The sequence below is a fragment of the Grus americana genome, chromosome 5, assembly GCF_028858705.1.
Source record: "Grus americana isolate bGruAme1 chromosome 5, bGruAme1.mat, whole genome shotgun sequence".
Lineage (NCBI taxonomy): Eukaryota > Metazoa > Chordata > Aves > Gruiformes > Gruidae > Grus > Grus americana.
In genome coordinates, this window is record NC_072856.1 from 34,404,376 (window position 1) to 34,426,662 (window position 22,287).

The 22,287-nt window shown below is 37.3% G+C and overlaps 1 protein-coding gene across 19 annotated transcripts in view; it reads right to left on the bottom strand.

The window, feature by feature from the left end:
• Positions 1-22,287, bottom strand: part of GPHN (gephyrin) — a 292,089-nt gene that overhangs the window by 78,425 nt on the left and 191,377 nt on the right. For all 19 annotated transcript variants that reach the window (XM_054826339.1, XM_054826338.1, XM_054826351.1 and 16 more), the window contains one exon: positions 20,566-20,700. In XM_054826339.1, the coding sequence (XP_054682314.1) occupies positions 20,566-20,700 (135 nt within the window). The remainder of the gene's footprint in view (positions 1-20,565; positions 20,701-22,287) is intronic.

Consider the following 22,287-nt stretch of genomic DNA (forward strand, 5'->3'; position numbering starts at 1 on the left):
ATTCATTTTCAAAACACGGACAACTGAATTTTTTTTTTACTTGCACTCGATTCTCAAGAAAATAATGCAACTAAGCAATATATTAACGATCTAAATATTTAGATCTGATAGGATGTCCATTAGCAAAATATTCTGAAAACGTTTATGTGAATTGTTGCTTTCCTAACCTGGCCTTATGGCATTAAAATAGTATCTGTTTTGAACTCGCAAGTGAAACACCCACATTACTGTTTTCATGGGACTCCAAGCAAATCTCCAAGCAACTCTAGTATACTGACCAAGAAAAAAACCTGTCATTCTTAAGTAAGTCTCCTTTAGAAGACAGATTCAATTAAAATATATGCAGTTGTAAATCAGTTGCTTTATTTTTTCTAATATAAAAAAAATAAGAAAGAAACCTCAAGAGGGAAAAAAAGATCCTTATTTAAAAAGAAAACAACAGAAACAACAGGAGTTAGAGCAAAGATACTTGTCTCAATATCGTGGTTGAGATATTACCAGTCCCAAACAATAAGACATAATCAAGTAGAACTCCAATTCATGTTACTGATTTGATTTTTTTTTCAAAAATAATATATTTAATTTTGCTTTGAAAAATGAGAAATAAGAAAAATAAATGCTGATAATCTCACATAGTGACATGGAACTAGGACATTAAGAAAAATGCTACATACCAGAGAAACTGGGGGAAAAGTTGTGCCAGCAATATGCATTGCCCTTCAGGGAAAAAGTTCTTCTATTACTTACCAATGTGAGTATTGTGGCTGCTCAAGTTGTGCTGAAGGTTTAGGATTCAGTCAGAAATAAGATCGGAGATACTACAGGTGCATATAACTGACATTATTTACTCTTTCTCTCTTCAAAATACATATGCAGTATGTACATTGCGAACAATGAAATGATAAATGCTTGAAAATATAAATTACAAGGAAATAGCCTAAGGTCAATGCTTGTTTTGCATCCATGGCACAGTTAATATACATGCTAACGTGTTTTCTACAGCAACCTTGCAGAATGCAACCTGGATGCTTCTCAAGGGATGAATCAGAGTGATAGGAGTATTGCACAAACTATACTACATCTGTTCTGGGATTTAAATAAGGTATTACCAAGAAGGCAAGGGACAGTAGGAATAAAAAACTTTTTTTTTTTTCCCCACGGCAAATGCCACAGAAAGGAATTCATCTATATCCTTATCTCTCTCTGGTCAACTCCTGCACGATGGTCTAGAAGTTGACTGATGAACTAGCACTTCAGAAAATGGCATGGATTATACACTCCTTGTTTTTCAGAAACTCAGCTAGACACAAGAACCCCATCGTAGATGAACATTTGTAGCTAGAAAAGATGAGAATGAAAGATGTGCATGTAAGTGTTCTGAATCAAAAGTATGTATACTTCCGTCCCCGTTGGTCACTTGTGTGATCTAGAAATGAGTCCTTTGATTTTTCTATTACCCATTTGTAAAACGAAAACAATACTTCCAAGCAACACATAGGACTAATAAAAAGAACCTCAACAGTGACACTGGAAACAAATCTTTCTGCCTCAGGTTTTATCTTTTTTTTTTTTTTAATATACCACAACACAAGCTAAATGAGTGGATTAAGAGATGAGGCAGAAGCAACACTAAGTAGATATTGGCAAAATGTTACCTGAAGGACATGAAGGTTTTGGAACACTCTGAAGGAGGAGAATGAAGATAATGTAATGAAGGAAGGAAGATGTTGTGTAGGGAACACTCCAGGAAACTGGCAGGGTATAATGCACTGACAGTTAAGATAAATGCATTTACATCCCTCTCTCATTCACAAGGGAATGATAGTAGGAGTTAATAACCAAAGATTAGCCACAGGTGTCCCTACCCTGATATCTGACGAACAAGGTGGAGTTACAATGGGAGTAGCATGATATAGGAAGCCAGTGGAAGAAAACTAAGGAAGCAGGGAAACCAGAACCAAACAGTGAGCAAAGAGGAGTGCTCAAATATGCTTGATGGACTTGGTAGAAGATGGATGAAAGACTTAGGTACCAAAGAACAGACACAATGTTTTCTAAGAAGTCTCGCGTGTAGTTTCATTATTATTCCTCTACCTTCTAACAGAGCCCGTAAGAAATGTACCTGTTTCTTTGTCCCTGGTTTTACTCCAGAAAAAAAGAATTCAAAAGACCTAACCTTAAATATATATAAACGAGCAGTTATACTCATCAAAATGAAAGAACAGCTCTGAACAACTGGCTAATCTGAGATTCTGGTTTTAGTTGGATTTATTTAAAGGAGGAGTTTCACAACAGGAGAAATAGCCTCAAATACTACCTCAATCCATCTTAGACTCCTTCCTCTTTCTGATAATATACTCTGTTCTTGCTACTCTAAAGTTTCTGTGCTTACTGCTTCTGACAAAGAAATTGAAATTTTGCAGGACCTAAAGCTTTCAGAAATGTGTTTTCACATCCACATTCAAAAAAAGCTAAACCTCTGTCAGACTTTTTTCCAAAATCCTGGCTGATATATACATGGTTCATAATGACAAAGCCTTTTTGATATGATCAAGTTACTTAATTCTGAAACTGAATAAATGCAACACTAGCAATGGAAACTCTTTACAGCAGTGCTTTAAAAAGATGTTAAGTGTCTCATTCAATGGCCTAGGCATGCAATGTTGGAATCATGTTAATCAAAAGCAAGAGATTATACTACACAGCATCCAAATCAAGTTCAGATTATTTACTGAACACATAAGAAAAATGTACCTGTTCTCCTACTTGATCACTACCACATAGATCAATGATGAACAGTGAGTAAAGCAAACTATAAACATTACTTGCAGAACACTACATCACTGGGTCTGCAAATAAAAGTTTTTGCATTTGTCATATGTGTTATCCCACATATCCCTGACAACTGCGCCAACAAACATTTTCTGTTTTCTTACACAAAAATAGTTCCTATTAGTTTCTAGCCATGGCTTCTTGTCATTGCACCTAACTAATTAGGCTCCCTTGTGCTCCTAACCTAGTTGTCTTAGGGGATGTGCAGTTAAATGGTGGGAATTTCCTCTACTGAATCCTAAATCATGAAACTTGCTTGCATCATATTTGTCAATGTGACTACACATACTGTTAATAAATATTTATGAAGTTTTTCCTTTTTAAAGCAGGTTTTTGGATGTGAAACAGTGACATTCACAAGTTTGTACATGCTATGCGAAACGACGACCTCCCTTGTTTTTTCAGTTTTACCTGCCTTTACCTCCTTCCAGTTACCATTTCATCTCAAAATGCAGGGCAACATGGTAAGAAAGGAATGATCCATTTTTGAAATCTAGAGCAAAACTGTGTATATGACACTCCTACTTTGGACCACTTCCTGAAGCAGAATTCCACAATATATTCCAAATCTGTTTTTTTTCTCCCCCAAGGGCCCTTCACCTGACCAAGGCAAAATATGGAAGAACAATTTCTCCAGTCCAATCTAGCTTAAAGAGATTTTCTGTGATTCAGTGAAAAGGCAGGTGGATGTATAAAAACAACATTAAAATGATCTTAAAAGATAAATGCATTGAGAAGACAAAGCCATTAAAAACTTACAGAAGAGAAACTAAATATGAATCGTAATATATTCAAACAGCCCCCACATGAAGGGGCTTTGAAAGAATACAATATATTAAGTATACGGATATTTAGGAGCCATCAGCAATTTGTTACCAAAAGCTTGGAGATTCCTCAAGTTGCCACAGTGCATTCAACAGAGAAGAAGGGAGTTCAGTTGATGAAGAGAAACCATAAAAGCTATACTATGCATACTATTATACCATTCTGTTCCAGAAAAATGTTCTTGAAATCTCTCATACAAATTCTCACACAGTTCATATTAACAGCTAAATGTATTTCAAAAGTATAACCCAACTGGCAATGATTTTACATAAGCTGGCCAGGAACAGCAAGCTTTATGGATTGGCCAGATCACATAAAGGAAGTGAATCCAAAGGAGATTAAATCTTATGAAGATGGAAAATGTTTTTTTCTGACCCTTAGCAATGTTTGTCAAAGTTCACAATATACAACAAACTGGAAATAAGTGAAGGACAGCGACATTCAGAGAAAAAGGAATAAACTGTAAATATTCCATGGCTGTCAAGAAGTAATTTTAATTAGTGAAGTAATTACACACTCCTTGTCAACAAATTTGACGTTGAGGACTGTGACTGCCAACATCCAAATATTATAAAATAAAATACTGATATGGGTGGTATTTTTTATAACAGTGGAAAATTCTGATACAGAAATCTGAACTCCAACTAGAATTCTCTTCTCTAATAAGTGAGCAGTTTCTACTGCTAACAAAGAGCTTAATATATTTTTAATATTGCAGGAAATCAATTTATTTTAAGTTAAAAAATGCATTATGTATAACTTTTACATTTATGCATGAAAAATAGACTTGCACTTGGAAGTATGTTTACTTTTGCAGATTTAGGCCAGACAAACACCAATTAGGTGGAGCTTCCTAAATAAATGGGCAATATTTTCAAACAAAGGGAATACAAGCTCTTATAACAAAGACATACATTCCCAACCAATATTCATGCCTATGCATTATACTGCACAATAGCATAAAAATGGCAAACCTACAAAACCATAATGTACATGAATGCTAATGAATGCCAATAAAACATCATTATCACACTATCATAAATTTTGTTCTCACTACCCACGTATTTTTTTAATTTTTTTTTTAAATGGGTACTACTACTCACACCGCTGCATGTGCAAATGAGGGAATGAACACAGTGCAGGTGGACCAATCAGTGGTAAAAAGTAAAGCAATTTTCTTGCAGTTTTGGAGTTTAGTATATTAATATCATCGCTAGATCAATGCTTTGTTAACACACATAATGGCAAAGATAATGTAACCATGTCCTTACACAGGAGATTTTGTAATACACTGGTTATTTTACACCAACATGTTGCAGCCTAGTTCTTTAAAATATCTATTGACTTGAGTGAAATTTAATGGTCAGAAATCAAATCTAAAAGTTGTAGGTAAAAAGCACAGCCAGGGCAAAACAGACTACAATAAACACAAACATTACACGTTATGCCACTATTCTTAGTGACTTAATGTTCTAAATCTCATTTAAACTGGAGCTCTGGGAGAGTTGGGTCCTTGCTTTCACTATGCAGTTAACAAAATACACAGGCTTTATGTTGCCCAAGACATGGAGAGATTACAAACGATGAGTTACAAAACCGAATGGCCACTCTTGGCAGAGGCATGCCCAGCCCAACAGGAATGGTATGGAAATCACACAAAGGGCTCCCACTGATTTGCAGACTGCTGGTGATCAGAAGCCTTAATTAGCCTGCGCAGAGCTGTGTGCTATTGAGACCAGACTGCTTCAAGCAAACCAATTAAGAAAAAGTTCAAATATTTTATGCTTAATTTTATTATATAGGGGACATGTTTGCGCAAACATATAGGGACCAAGTTTTACAGTAGGGTTTCCAGACCCAGCTTGTCTAGGAGCTTTCTGTCACACAGCTCTCCTGTCACAGAGCTGAAGTTCCCCAAACCCTTCTACCCACTGAAGGCTACCTTGCTCCCAGTTCTCCCTGACCTTTCCCCTTTCTTTTCTCATAAAGCTATTGCTGCCTCCTGCCTCCCAGCTACTTCTGACTCTTCTCCAAACAACTCCAAGCCCTGCAGCCTCATCACTCAAGAGCCACAAATACTGCTTTCCTCTATACCAGACCTCTACCACTCAACCTTTACATCCAATTTATCTTCAATTCAATACTTTTGATCCTCTCATTTCAGCCCTGCTTTGAACATTTTTTCACTGGCTGCTGGCACATTTTGCTCCCTGCCTATGCCTGCAGCCTCATCTATTCTCTGGCTTTCCCCACAAAGGAAAGCAGAATTCATACCTCATGCTCCTGGTAGAGCTTTTAAAAAACCAAACATCTGTTGCATATATCAGAAATCTGTCTTGGCCAGCAGGGAAGAAGTTCATATTTAAGGAAAAAAACCCCACCATGGTAAGTCCTAAGTGGTGAAGTTTTGAATTCTTTGTATATACCCTTCCCAAACTGACAAGTCAGTTCTGAATGAGCTGCTCTTTTGCCTTGTTGTCCTAAGCTGAACTGAAGTTCTAAAAGCTGCAGCATATATAGGGCTGTTCATATTCCAGTGGAGGACAGTGTCCTTTAAACATTTTTAGACACTAAGCTAGTTCCTGTCAAAGATACCTTGGTGGTCACGGTGAAAGCTGTCGCATCTATGAAGTCACTTAGAAGTGACCTGATGGTGGGACAGGTAGGTTATAAAGCAAACCAGCTAAGACATTTGCTCTCTTTGACCACTTTTAGCAGCAAAATGAAGGGAGCAATGTTTGCATTCAGTGTAACATGGAAGAGCCCATCTTTCTGAAAACAGATGGGCCAGTGGGACTTTAAAGGGAAGAGTAAACTTTTTTGAGGACAAGTGCATTTAAGGTTTGTTCTCAAATATCTGCAATATCCTGTATTTTATCCTTTTGACTAGGCAGGGCTGTGTTTGGAAAATCTGTGTAAAGCTTCTTGTCACATGTATTTCCTCACATCTACACATCCTGAAGAGTTCAACTGTGAAAGAAAAGCGGAATGGTCGGTAAGGATACTGGGAAAGGGCGTATCCATTAAAGCAATACGAAACACATAATTAAAGCAGTGAGACGATAACCTCAGAAGATGAAGATAAGGTGGAAAGATCTGGGATTCAATTCACTTTGCAGAAGCTTAAAACAATATGACCTTTGAGTGGTTAGATACTAACAATAACCCAGGAAGTGACCAAGGTCAATCTTTGTCCACACCGATGGTGCTGTTGAATGAAACCACTGTCCAAGGAGGCTGCCTGGGAACTTCATAAAGCAAACAAAGCGTTGCAAAGAACCTCTATGCCAACGCATGGAACTCCTGCTCAAAGGCATTCCTCACATTTTGAAAAGCTATCTTTAAAAGAAAAAAAGTAGTCTTAATAAATAAACTGTAACGAATGGTGCAAATTTGAAAGAGAGACTGCCAACACCTGGTTTGAAATGGTGCCAAACTTGTTACTATTTCTTAAGGGATAATTTCCATAAATCTACTGTCAGGCACTCAAGTGGGAGGCCCATTTCCAACACAGTCATTGGAGAGAAATATGTTCCAAATGTAAGCACTCTGAATTTCTCACCTTAAAGATCCCTAATTTGTCATAGACTTTTCCCGTAAATACATTCCTACAGTCACCACTGTTGCTGGTTTAAATAAAAAGCTCTTTACTGAAATATCTGCAGGTTTCAGTAAATGTAAATATCAATAAATGCCTATAGAAATTCTTGCCCAAGAATATGCAATGCTACTGTGAAAGTGATCAGAAATAGATAAATAACCACTTCCTTTCCTTTCAAACAAGCAAATATACTGCCCATAAAAATTCTAAAAAATTCTACCTTATTCATAAAGGCCCCTTTTAAAGAGATAATATGTATTTTGCCTTTAAAATGAAACTAAATTGATGAGCAAAATAGAGGCAATTAATTTCAGACATTAAAGATAAATTCTGAGTGTAATAAATAAGGGGATTCATTTAAATCACTGTCATTACTATTAATCATCTGAACATATTCTAACACCTAATCTTGAGGCATCTGTGAATGGCATAATATCTCCACGGTCAAACAATTTTGAACTCACATTTTAATGTGTCATCAGAATTTTGTCATAATTTATGCTGCTACAGTTTATTAATTTTACAAAGGCAGAAATGTAGAAAAAATTAAATACTATTTTCTTACACAATATCTTCAAGGAACAAACAAAACTAATTGAACTGATTGCTGATGTTGAAAATAGGACAATTCCCTGGAGCACTACAGCACCGTCTCCCTTTTCCTGTTGCACGCAGAAAATTAAAACAGGGAGACCAACCTATGATCAATATTTTATTAAACAAAAAAAGGCACAAATAAATAAGAATTTTCTCAAACACAGGCAATGCACTTGGCATGTACTAAATTCTCACAGATCCAGAACACAGAGTTGGATAAGCATTGACCTAAGCCTTACAGGAGTTACAAAATAGAGGGCTTCTAACACACACGGTGAGAAAGGAGGTAATTAGAGGGGTAAGTAGGTGAATTTAACAGAATGAAATGTATTAACAAATTTGGAATCGCTGTTTATGAGAAGGCTGGACAAAAGATTGTGACAACTGTTGTTCTGATTCTGAAAACCATTTTTCATCATCTTTGTTTTCTCATTTCCTAGTAGTCTTTGTTGATGCTTAGTGATTGTTACAATTTAACAGACTATGTAATGGAATGGCCTAGGCATGTTAGGCATTACAATAATGTTTTCCAACCTTTGTGGATAAATTTGCTATAGAGCTTACCTCATCTCATTGCTTAATGACTACTGTTCATTTGAGGTACTCTAAACTGTCATTTATTGCACTTAGGGAATGGAACCACACCAAAAGAACAAGTAAAGCAGCATTGACGTAGTGCACACATATTCCTCTGGTATGGTTGCACAGTACCTAGGCTCAGCTGTGATAAAAGCTTATGCATACACACATATGTAGAGGTTCCTCGGACACAATCGTCCTGAGGAATAGAGAGGCACAGAATGAGGATTACACACACCAACAGGTATAAGTGAGAGCATTAGGCCACGTACTAAGGAGAATGAATGTTCTCCTTTTCCAGCCAGGAAATAATTCATGGGAACTTGGCAGAAGAATGCTAAAGAGAAAGCACCTTGTACCTTTTTCTCAAAACCTTCTGAGGAAATACTTGCTAAAAATAGCTTCAGTTCAAAAACTTGGGTAATCAATATGGAGTAAGAGTCTACTTAATGAATGAAACTCTCAAATTCTGATAGCAATTGCTCAGGCTAAGTCCTAAAAGACAATGTCTTGTCTTTTCTGTCTTAGAAAGACAAATAGGTGAATGACTAATATTCATGTTTGATGCATTGCTGTGCTGACCTATAAATGCAAGGGTAACAGGATTCTGAGAAGTAGCTTTTTGTAAAAGAGAGAGCCTATTTGCTTGGGCAAAAAAAACCACCCAGAAAGAGGACCTTGATATAAAAGAGTTATTACGAAAATTTCCTAAAATTGAGATAAGGTCTATGTCTTGTTGAAGGTATCTCGTAAGCTCCATGCAAAACCAGGAGACGTCACATATATATTCTAGAGTAAGTGGTCTATATGAGCCTTGCATTCAGGTTGAATCTGTTTTTTACATAAACAACTAACTTCTTGGATAGTTGTTCTTGTTATCTCATCAGACCAAGAATGACTTTGCAGTTTTATACTATAATGAAGTTGCCTAATTGCTTGACTACATGAAGATAGATTTGCTCTCAAAGGAGAAGTATTTTTAATGTGGATGCAATAAATCCAAAGTGAACAGGTACTCAATTCAAATAAGACTGATCTTGAAAAATACACTTTTCTGTATCAACAAGGGAGACAAATGACCACCTTTCATCAGCCTTTTGCAAAAGTACCATTCTAACTGAAGATACTTTGACAGACAGCCAAAATAAATTCTTGAAATACTTTGACTCTGTTTTCCTGAGTGGAGAAGAACAAAACACCATGCCAAGAAGGCTACTAGGTCTAGACAGAGCACCTGGCAGACGTGAAAAGGAAAGATACTATTTTGTCTAAGCTAGAAACTATTAAGTACAAAATGGACTTAAAGGAAGTTAAAACAAGGAGTAAAAGATTCCTTAAACATACAAACAGAAAAAGAGAAAGTAGAAATTCTACCATTTGAAGTTGGAAATACATCAATGGTAAACTAGGTAATGAAAAACAATACCTTGCCTGAATTTTGATTAGGGATGATAATACACAATGTGGGAACAAAGGCATAGTAATCATTAGGAATTAGTATAAAGCTGTATTACTTTTGATGAGGCAACTGCTCTTATAAACAGATGAAATGTAGGACAGGAACATATAGAAGTAAAAATAGAATTGTTGGGAGGGCAAGGGAATTGCTAGTTGGAAAGTAACATATTTTGCTGAAAGAGGAACAGGCAGAAGAGAAGATATGAATATAGTTTGCAAATGAGTGATGTAGAAACTGACCTTATCTAGTATTTTCAATAATGATTTTGACACAAAAGTTAGGAGTGCTCTCAGATAAATATGGGAGGCAGCATCATTACAGAATATTGAAGTAATCTCATCAGCATGTATTTGATAACATTGAAGATTGCTGTAAAAGAAATGGAGTGAAATTTAACACGAAGTTCTGAACTAACAAGCATCTTTGCTACATGGGCAAGGACTTAACAGTTGGAAAAAAAAGGTTATAAATCCACTGTACAAAACACCAGTAAAATCTCATATAAGTAGATACACAGTTTTGATCACTCCAATGAAGGTGAAATCTACAACAAATGCAGGAAAAGACTTTTGAAGGACTCTTTTTTAAAAGGATGAAAATGACGGAGTTTGACTTAGTTAATTCATAAAAATGAAATACATCTATGCATCTGTTTCATTCTATGCATCCCCTTTATAAGTCTATCTGAGGAATGAATACATGGCCAAGAAAAGATTGGCCCATTTAAGTTAAAAGGCCAACAGTGGCACAAAGGCAACTGAATGCAGACTGATTGATGAGATAGTGAGGTTCTAAAACAAGGCTGGAGACAGCCGTACAGAGGGGAAAACTAAGTTTAGTTTGCCAATCTTAGATGATATGACATATTACAACTTTAAATACCATTAGGTATTGCCTGAAATAAGAGATAAGATTCATAGAACCAGGAGTGCCATTTACTTTTAACTCCCTTATTTCCTAAAAATATTTTCAAAGGTGAAACTGGACTTCAGGGACTGCTACTACACTCACTAAAGAACCTACAACTTGAAGACAATTCCATATTTACATCATTCATGAGAAAAGCAATGTCTGTGCTTTAGATTCTTGCTTCTCTCTCACATCTTGCATCAGGTAGAAGCTACGTACTTCTGTGATGGAACCAAAGAACTTTTACTGCAGATGATACGTTAACCACAGGAACATGCATGCATTGAAAGAGCTTTCCTGGTCTAAACTTCAGTTTTCACTCCTGTGAACACATAACTGCTTGATGCTGCTAGACTACCACCACTTTTTACAGGACTTTGGGTTGCATGTGCACATGAAATGCAGTATTATTATTATATTGCAAATCTGTAGAAGCATGAAACGATTTCAGGATGTGATGTGCAAGTGGCTTGCTTCAATAGCAAGCTAATATGGACTTCTGCATAAGAATACTCCTTGAATAACTAACAGATATATTAAGAGTGGTAGAGAAAAAATGGAAATGTATGGATGTGGAAGCACCAGAAAGCATAGGAAAAGGACCATAAGAAAAACGTGTTGATGGCATACAGATTAGTAGTTCACTTAGTTCACAGCACTTCATGCAGCTTCTGGGTATGCCTAATCAGTAAAACAAGACAACCTAAAATGATTTACAGACCAAAACAAAGAGTTGAGCCACTGAGAGATGATATTGGAATGATAAAAGCAGGTTTAGATAAGGAGAACACAGGACACTGAGCAAATCTTACATATTCAAGAGGTGGAACTGGATGGAGAGACAATTATCCCCTTAACTGTCAGCTCCTAAAGAGTATAAAAGGCACATCCAACACCGACTTAATGGGTTACCAGCATAAGAAGGAACCTAGAGAAGTTGTGGAGGGCTTGATAGCTGGTGCCCCACATCCTATTCATCATTTCAAGCAATCCTGACTAGACCAGGTGGGTACACATATATGGATGCCTGAATGCTGGGCAGACTACTGAATGCATGTATCTTTGTGCTCTTGAGTAAGTAGATACGAAAGTGTGACTGAAATCAGTTTTGTTTTAAAATCACCTGCCTCTCCTATAATATCTGGCATTGAACTTTGCTACACCATCGCTAAATTATTTACTATAATCAGAAAGAAACAACTGGAAGAATGAGGATTGTTGTCTATCCTTACATTTTTGAAATTTCTGATCCTTTTATAAAAAAAAAGAACACAGCAGTAAGTGATGTGGATTATTTATTTTGTCAATTGTGAAGGACAGAAGCAAGCCTGCCCATACCTGAGCTGTTGATTAAGATCAGGTTAATGTATGAATGGCTGAAATTACAGATTAGCAGGGACTGAGCTACCAAATTCCTACAGAAAGAACATATGGCTAATATGAAAATTCAGCACATAGATGCATAGTTTTACTTTATAGTTTCACTCTTGAAACCATACCTCATGAAGAAACAAAAATAATTCAGTTAGCACAGGTAATAATCATAGAATCATAGAATATCCTGAGCTGGAAGGGACCCATAAGGATCATCGAGTCCAACTCCTGGCTCCACACAGGACCAGCCGAATCAGAGCATATGACTGAGAGCGTTATCTGGATGCTTCTTGAACTCAGTCAAGCTCAGTGCTGTGACCACTTCCCTGGGGAGCCTGTTCCAGTGCCTGACCACCCCCTCGGTGAAGAACGTTTTCCTGATATCCAGCCTAAACCTCCCCTGTCGCAGCTTCATTCCATTCCCTTGGGTTCTATCACTGGTCACGAGAGGGAGGACATCAGCGCCTGCCCCTTTGCTCCCCCTCGTGAGGAAGCTGTAGGCCGCGATGAGGTCTCCCCTCAGTCTCCTCTTCTCTAGGCGGAACAAACCAAAGGACTTCAGCCTCTCCTCATACGTCTTCCCCTCTAGACCCTTCACCATCTTTGTTGCCCTCCTTTGGACACTCTCCAATAGTTTTATGTCCTTTTCGTACTGTGGCGCCCAAAACTGCATGCAGTACTCAAGGTGAGGCCGCACCAGCGCAGTGTAGAGTGGGACAATCACTTCCCTAGACCGGCTAGCAATGCCGTGCTTGATGCACCCCAGGATACGGTTGGCCTTCCTGGCAGCCTGGGCACACTGTTGACTCATGTTCAACTTGCTGTTGACCAAGACCCCCAAGTCCCTTTCAGCATGGCTGGTCTCCAGCATCTCATTGCCCAGTCTGTATGCATAGTCAGGGTTGCCCCTTCCCAGGTGCAGAATCTGGCACTTGCCCTTGTTAAACCTCATGCAGTTGGTGATTGCCCAGTTCTCCAATCTGTCCAGATCTCTCTGCAAGGTCTCTCCACCCTTGACGGAATCAACAGCTCCTCCCAATTTGCTGTCATCCACAAACTTGCTCACAACACCTTCTAGTCCTACATCCAAGTAATTTATGAAAACATTAAAAAGAACTAGCCCTAAAATGGAGACCTGGGGAACCCCACTAGGGACTGGCTGCCAGCCTGATGTAACCCCGTTTACCATAACTCTTTGGGCCCGACCCGTCAGCCAGCTGCTCACCCATCGCACTATGTTTTTATCAAACTGTATGCTGGACATTTTGTCCAGAAGTATACTGTGAGAGACAGTAAGAGAGACAATAAGAACTAATATCCCCAAGGAAAAGAGAATGAATGGAGATGGGAAGTCAATATTGCTCCAAGAGGCCAACTCCAGCAAGACATCAAAATGATCACCAGGCACCAACGGTGTCAACAAGCATTGGTGACAAGACCAGAACTAGATATATTGAAAATGGAGCTAGCAAATATTTATGTAGAGGAGCATTCACAGTAATTTCTAAATGAAGAAACTGGATGAAAACCAGATGTAACTACATTGCTGTTTGGGGAAAAAACCAACCAAACCAAAAACCAAACCAAACCCCAAGCCTCTCATCTTGCAATACATCAGAGATTTATTCTGGATAGGAATTGAAAGGGGAAGGAAATCAATGTGAGAAGAATGCACATCTTTTCCTTTTCTAAAAGTAACGCCAAACTGAAGTTATCAGAATTTGAAAAGAACAGTTGGCATTTGAAGAAAGCATAGCAATAAATAAAACCTCTTGCTCCCAAAGCTAATTGAAAAAAACATTTCAAGGAGGAACTGACGAGCTGATGCAGCATAAGTATACATAGATCAGAACTCACGCAATGAATGTGTGAGCCAGGATGTCTGTACTGAAAGATTTTTCTCTTCTGGAGGGATACACATGCAGAATAGTTAGAATGTGAAAAAATAATTATTTTCAGGGAAAGACTGAGAAGCTTATTTCTCACATGTTTGAAAGCTTCACTGGACTCAGGAAAAGAACAGAATTCCAGAGCTTAATAAAATACCAACTGCTTACTAAGAAAGAGAAACGTAGGGAAATTTTGCACATTAGAGTTTCTTCATATGATTCCGTATATAACAGGTCTGAGAAGCAGCTGCTTCTGTGAAAACAAGAATTGTTCTGGATGCTCTGGATTGGTATAGGCAGTCAATTCCCAACTACTCTAACATTCTTCTTTAGCCCTGCTGTAAACAGATCTTAGGCATGAGACAAGGAAGGGAACTGGATTTTGGCATCACTCTACTATTTCATACAGACTCCTGTTACCAATGAATAGGGTACTACTTGAAAAACAGATAATCAATAAATAAAACTAAGTCAAATATGTACCTCTCCTGAAATTCAATGTTCAGCTTAAACTTGACGACACAAGTCTTTATTTTGCTTCTCTAGAGAGGCTCAGACTTGTTGATGGGTCTATTTTGGTACTAACAAAATAGCCCCAAACCCTACCCCTATATTTTTCAACCTTCCTACAAAATGAATCTTTCATTTTAGAAAGCATTTTAGTAGACTTTGCTTATATTATTTATAATGTATTTGTTTGTTTGGTTGTTTTTTTTAATATCCCAAGCATACCAAGCTGCTTCTTTCTTAGTTACAATGTCTCCCTTTTGAAGCTGTGGCATTTAGTGTTTTTAACTAACAACAATCAGGGTTTCTAACCAAAATGTAAACTACAAATAAGACTTGTTAGGACTCAATCATCCACATGTTTTGCCAGGACAATACACTTTATACAGGGAGGAAAAAAGGCAATGACTGTATGGAAAATATTCTAGTATCTTAATTAGTAATTGATTTGGAAGCCACTGCTGCACTGTACTGAGGAGAATCTGGCAGGAAACAGTAGCTTGATGTGCATCAGTAAGCAGGATTCCTCATCTTAAGGCAACCCTGGCTACTTTCTACTCCAATATACATTCTCTTAGCATCTCTTTTCACTAAATATAATTTTTTGTAATCCTGGAATGTGCACTAAAAAAAAATATTAAGAGGAAATAAACCCCAGAAATAATCAAGAAAACATTGGAATTTTTAGCAGGATCAAATATCTAATTAAGCCCATGTGTCTATATACAGCTACCTGTTTTACAAAACAAAACAAAACAAAAAAAGGCAAGAAACCCTTGCAGTGCTCGGATTGTGATTTCACCTACCTAGATCATCCTAACAATTTAAAACATCCCTTCCACTTTCCCATGCTCCTTAACCATATCACAGCTAAACAGCTGTGCCAAAGCACTTGTTACTTACTTAAACAAGTTCCTAGGTAGAAAAAACTATAGCATATAGCAAGCTTAATAAATAAAAAAAGAAAAAAAAACTTCACTTGGGAATTTAATGTAGGGGTACAAATTTTAATTTTAATATATATTCACATACTTGCCATATCATTTTCACCTCGATGACCACCTTAAGAAGAAACAGTAGGAATCAAGATAACAAATATAAAATTTAATGCACTCAATGTACACAAAACTACAGCTTGCCAAATCACATCCTGAACAGAATCTTATTATTAACTAAGAACTTCTGGTAAGCACCCTGATCTTTCTTCTACTGAAAAATACCAAATAATTCTACTGAAAAATTTGTAATAATTGATACAAAAGCATCTTCTCAACTCTACCTGCTCCCATCTGCTAATGTTATTACCTCACATAGTAGTTGTATATTAAAAGTCACAACACTAGATTGAAAATATAAATCATAATTAGGTTTAGTATTAATTTGTAACTCGTTTGACTGTGTAGAAAACTTGCACCAATCTGCATATAAAGCTATGGTTCATGACAGAAGGTGTTCAAAGCATCATTTTTCACTGGTAGCAAGCATGGGCGATGATTGAGATAATAAAAAACTTTTTGCCACAGAAATAATTCTCATCAGCCTTTTATTTTTTTAGAAGTTGTTTAATGTATTTTTCTAGGCCTTTTCATTTCAGAAATTCTCTGCAGCTGAAACATTTACATAAATTAAAAGTATCATACTTTTTACTTTAGGAATATTAGGTCTTTAGGTGAATATCAACTTACAAATGATAAAGATAACAGTTCTTAATAGGAGGCAGCTACAGAAAGTTAAAGAAAGTGATCACCTCGCAGAATTAAATGTACTATGCTACAAAGAAGGTGTGGATGGAGGGGTGGATAGAGGAGATGACAGTTTTGCTAAAATTTAAAAAACTTCTGAAAAGTAGCCTTGCTTGCTCATTTTAGCTGTAAAATAGCGTCTGTATAGTTTTCTTACGCAGGAATTAAAAGCTAACTGCCAAATATGTAAGGGTGTAACTTAACACCACTGAGGGTTTTGTCTGATTCAGTGTAACTAAAAAATGGATAGCTAGGGAATGGACAGATAACCAGCAAGTAAAGTACAGAGATACTTTTTCTTAAGCAGAATGTAAGGAGTGCCAGGAATGAAGTAGCAAGATGGAAAAAGAAAAATCCGCTTTTCATCTTAAAAGTACTATAACAAGTTCCTTAGGATCCTTCATGATCAAAGATAACACCGAAAGAAACTTTGCATATTGAAGTGGAAGATCTGAACATCAGTGAGGCTGATGATCTTGCAAAGTGAAATACTTTGAACGCCTCTTGTCACTGAAATGTATTCCTGGCAATAATTTAAAACCTGTCCTTGGTCTTCTGTATCTGCTTCATTTGACTTTGCCACACAACATTGCCAAAAATTAAATATTGATTACGTCATTTAAGTATGGGAGAAGCGAAGACTTCAACTTGAAAGCTGTAATTTTCTTTTATACTAATATCATCTCCCTAAGAGTAGAACAAAATTAGAAGTTTAAAGGAATGACTCAGTCATTTGCTCTGGATATATTCTTTTAAGTTATCTGAAGTTATAGATCTAAAATTTTATACTATAAGTTTAAAAAAAGCCCCAAGAGTCAACATTAATGCAAACATAAAAAAAATTCTCCATATTTGTAAAAGGTATTTTACACTAGGTAGCGTATTGCTTTTGTATCTGAAAAGAACATTACATTTAACTTCATGAAAATGCCAACCACAAACATACACAAAAATATAGCAAGATCTTAGAGAGCAGTTACTGGAAATGACAAGAAAAACTTGCAAGCCACACTGTGTCTTCCTAAACTTTTGTCATGTGAGTATTCAGCAAATTCATCTAACCTTGTTGAGAAAGCAGCAAAACTTTAAAAAGGCCAAAACTATATCGTAGAAGATAAAAATATCTGACACAATCACTATCAACTTTATGGTTGAATGACTAAAAGGGAGGACTGCTAGTGCAGTTTTCCCCCGGAGTAAAGCTTAGATTGCCTCTACATCTAAATCCATCTACTATAAATATGGTTTAAATGCTCTTTGAGCCACAGTGGATTTTGCTTGAAACTCAAATGCAATTTAGAGAACAAGGCAGGTGTTCTACAGAGATTTATTAAAAGCTAACAGAACCAAGTTTACTTAGTTTTGGGGATGTACCTAATGACAGACAAAGTAGTCCCAGTGGAAATTTGTCTTGAGAAATTCTGACCTCCCAAGAGGCTACAGCGAAAAACATAATTACTTCTTTTCTCAGGAAATTAAACTTTTGAGGACTGATTGAAATATACAGGTTCAAACTCAATATTCATAATTTACTACTTTGTTAGAAACAGAGATTTTCAGAAAACTTGGAAGATAAAGTGTGAACAGTAAAGCAAATTTAAAATTGATTGCTGTATTTTGTCTACGTGACCTGTGTGTATATATATACAACATTAGGTTTTCAAAATATAAATATAAAAAGGTAAAGACTTCTAACAGATCAATCAGGAGTATTAGTAACGCACTCTCCCATACCTTCTCTCCAATACCCCATGCATTAGTAACCTGCTACTTACATTCATTCAATAGAGGTGCTCCCGTCATTGCAGAAGCTTGATTTTTTTTCTGAGACACACACACAAGTTTCTGCTATTCAGCAAATTCAGTAAGAGAGATGTAAGGGTTTATGAACATTTAGGACAAAAAATACAACAAGAAAATGGTACAACAAAATAAACTGGAATATGTAGTTGACAAAGAAATATAGCTCTACGGCTAGACCACCACTCCAACCAAAATAAACAGTATAGTCAAAGAAAACTAAATTGTTTTTTTGCTGAAACTTCCTCTCCTTTGTTTCATCTCATATATACGTGTTTTGGAGCCCTGAAATGAGTTCCTAAACCAGAAAATGAGAATATTGAAAAAGATACACACTTGCAGATTAAAGAAGGAAAAAAACCACCCTGGAATATCAACTGGATGCTGAAGTACAATTTATCTCTATTCTCACCACTGTGTGGATCAAGAGGTCCACTGTAAATTGAATTCATATTGCATTATTAGAAAGCCAGGATCCAGAAGGAAAAACACAGAAAGTGAAGACATTTAGACATACTGACAATCTTGAAGAATATGAATGAACCATATTTCTTGACAAATTCAGATGATGTTTGAGAACTTGTGGGTACTGAAAAGGACTGAACAAAAAGATAATGAGTAGTTTGGTTTTTTTTAAAGTAATAAGTAAAATGAACAAAGAGTTCTCTAAGTGGCAAAGCAGCTTATACTTTTGTGCAAATTCCAACCTCTATGTAATAGGAACAGATGAGATCACCCTTCAAGTTTATTCTCCAGCTGGGCTTTCCTAGATCTTTCCCTATATCAGCTTGTACCACCCACTTTTGAAAGACATCACAGAAAAGCTAGACTAGCTAGATGTTGCATGGCAATTCCTGTTATAAAAGTGGTGTGGTCTCACACATTTTGAACAAAATCCGATTTTACAGTAATACAGGAAAAACAGGGCTTAACATGAAATACCAAAGCATGATCCAATTATGATAAGAGCTCATCTCAATTAATTTCCCAAAGAAGAGTTCCAGATTTTTAATCTGTTTCAAAGTTCTTGTAGGTTCCTGCTGTGATCTCTGAATCTTTGAAGATAGTCTAGAGGAGTACATTCTGCTTCACAACAGATAAGCTTTACTCCTTCCCATTGTGATAACCTTCCTGAAAATATACAGGCTTCATCTAGAGCTATTTCTTAGCAGTGTTGTCTCTGTTTTTATGCCTGGTCTCCTTTGGTTTTCTGTGGACACTTTTGTTTTGTCAACAGGCATAAAACAGTGCAATTTCCCTGTTGCGTATTGCTCTTCTGCTCCACGTGTTCTAATGTAATAAGCTCTGAGTTTTTATTTTTAAGCCATCAGACAAGTGACAATTTTTCAGCAAAAAAATGAAGGAGCTGCTTGCAGATAGAAGTCACTGAACGTCGTCCTAAGAAAAGTAGACTATATAACGAAGTTCAAGTATGCTGTCCATCAGAATAATTCTGATTCTATTACAGTGAAGGTGAGTACTGCATAAAACAATCCCATAGGCTAAACCAAAACATTTCTGTGGGTGGTTGCCAATAAATCTTGTTTGCTGACAGAAAAGAATGAGACAGCAGGAAAGAAGAACTAGCAGATGCTGCCAATCACTTTAGCAAGCCGAATAATCTTCAAGGATCGTGAATTAGATGAGGAAGAATGTTATTGTTTGCCATCTGCTATGGGCCTATTAGTATGTCAGCATCTGGTGCCACAGAAAGATCTTTGCAATGTGAATGCACAAAGCGAATTCAGACAGAGTTTTCTTCTGCTGTAAGGAATCCTGCTGAAGGTAAACATTATGGGCCTTGCCACTGGTCAATTCACTTAGGTTTTTTGATGTATGCTATTTAAAGTTTGATAAAAAGAGACCATAACAGAGTTCACCTCAATGATTAAATAGTATAGCGTAATCAGTAAGAGCTGAAAAATAATCCCACAAGGTTGGCATTAAAACTTTCTTTCTATTCAATTTAGGTTGTTTTCTGTTTCCAAATGTCAGGCAGCAAATATCTAAGTTTGAGCAAAACCAGTTGGTTTGAAAGTGTCTTAAACCGACCAAAAATAAAGCGGGGCACAGAACTGCCCCAGCCCAGGCTAGAAATTTGCACATACATTTTGTTGAGAAAATACTACTTGCTTAATGTTGTTACTCAGTGGCAGGATTATCTATGTTCCTGGGGATATTCAAGACATTCGAGGTGTTAACAATTTCATATTCATGATCGATATTGCAAGAGATAACGTGAAACTTCAGTAACCATAACGTATTGGTGGACCCACATATTAAACTGTGAAACAGTACACATGGAATGAACTATACTGTCTTGCATTTTTATCTATTACTTAGAATGATACAACCCTTGCATGCAAACCAACCTTGATCAGCAGAGGCAATACATTAATCTGATAGATTATATGTCTGAGCACGAAGCTGGCAAGGCATAAGTGTACTTACTTTTGGTGTTGGGCAGGATGCAGTGGAAAGACGAGAGGTGGCCTGGGCACGAGGAGATTCTGAAGGAGTAGTACTGAGGGAGGCTGTATCACGTGGGAGCACCTGAACACCACGAGAGATGATGGAATCTGGAATCTTAAAAAGAAGAGAGGTAGAATTAATAGTAAAAAAATATAATTTATTTGAAACTTACTCAAAACATTACATCAAAAACCTAGGAATACCTCATTCATCAGTTTGCATACATCCTCATATGCAGTGCTGGCAGTGGTTATTGGCATGTTCTCATAGTTTCAGTAACAAATATCTAGCAAATATATAATATCATATTCTAACTGAAGTAGCATAGAACATACTATTTATCCTGAAAAACATATGAATCAGACACACTACACCAGGAAATAATAGGAAAGTAACGTTTTTCCTTTTAAGCCTCTGTTTCAAACCCAACAGTGACCAACAGTGATTTCTACTGTGGCATGAAGGGAAGCAGACTTCCCATTCTCTAACTAGGGGACAATATTCTGAACAGAAACCCATTTATCAGCAATGACTGAATCCTTCTGAAGAAATGTCATGCAGTGAGAAAATTTCTCATAAGAAATGTCATGCAGTGAGTAAATACTCTTCATTCCGTGTACTGAAGACTGTATTTCAGCTACAAAAATTCTTGATCTAAGGTCTGTGCTGCAAAAACTACAGGCCTCTCTGGGGGGAGTGCAGACAAAAGCACTAGAAACCACCATTCAAAGCCAACACTTGGTTTAAAATGCATTCTGAAGACAAAAAATAAAAATTCAATCATTTTTTTTTTCTTTTTACCCCCACGTAACGTATTAGAAGGCCAGCTAGGAAAGCAAATCCCCAGTGAACGTGACTGGAAAACTGGTAACAACAAATGAGGGGAAGACTGAGGCACTCAACAACTGTTTTGCCTCGGTCTTCACTGGCAACCTCTCTTCCCACACCTCTTGAGTGGATGGACCACAAGACAGGGACTGGGGGAGCAAAGTCCTTCCCACTGTAAGAGAAGATCAGGGTCATGACCACCTGAGGAACCTAAACATACATAAGTCTATGGAATCTGACAAAATGTATCCCAGAGTCCTGAAGGAATTGGCTGATCAAGTTGCCAAGCCACTCTCCATGATACTTGAAAAACCATGTCAGTCAGGTGAAGTCTCTGGTGACTACAAAAAGGGAAACATTGCACCCATTTTTAAAAAGAGTAAAAAGGGGGATCCTGGGAACTACCAACCTGTAAGCCTCACCTCTGTGCCTGGGAAGACCATGGAACAGATCCTCCCAGAAGCTATGCTAAGGCACATTGAGGACAGGGGGGTGATTTGAGACAGCCAGCATGGCTTCACCAAGGGCAAATCTTGCCTGACCAATCTTGTGGGCTTCTAAGATGGAGTGACTATATCAGTGGACAAGGGAAGAGCTACAGATATCATCTATCTGGACCTCTGTAAGGCCTTTGACACTGTCCCCCACAACATCCTTCTCTCTGAATTGGAGAGACATGGATTTGATGGGTGGACTGTTCAGTGGATGAGGAATTGGTTGGATGATTGCATCCAGAGGGTAGTGGTCAACAGCTCAATGTCCAGATGGAGATCGGTGACAAGTGTCATCCCTCAAGTGTCTGTACTGGGACCAGTAGTGATTAGTATCTTCATCAATGACATAGTGGGATTGAGTGCACCCTCAGATGACACC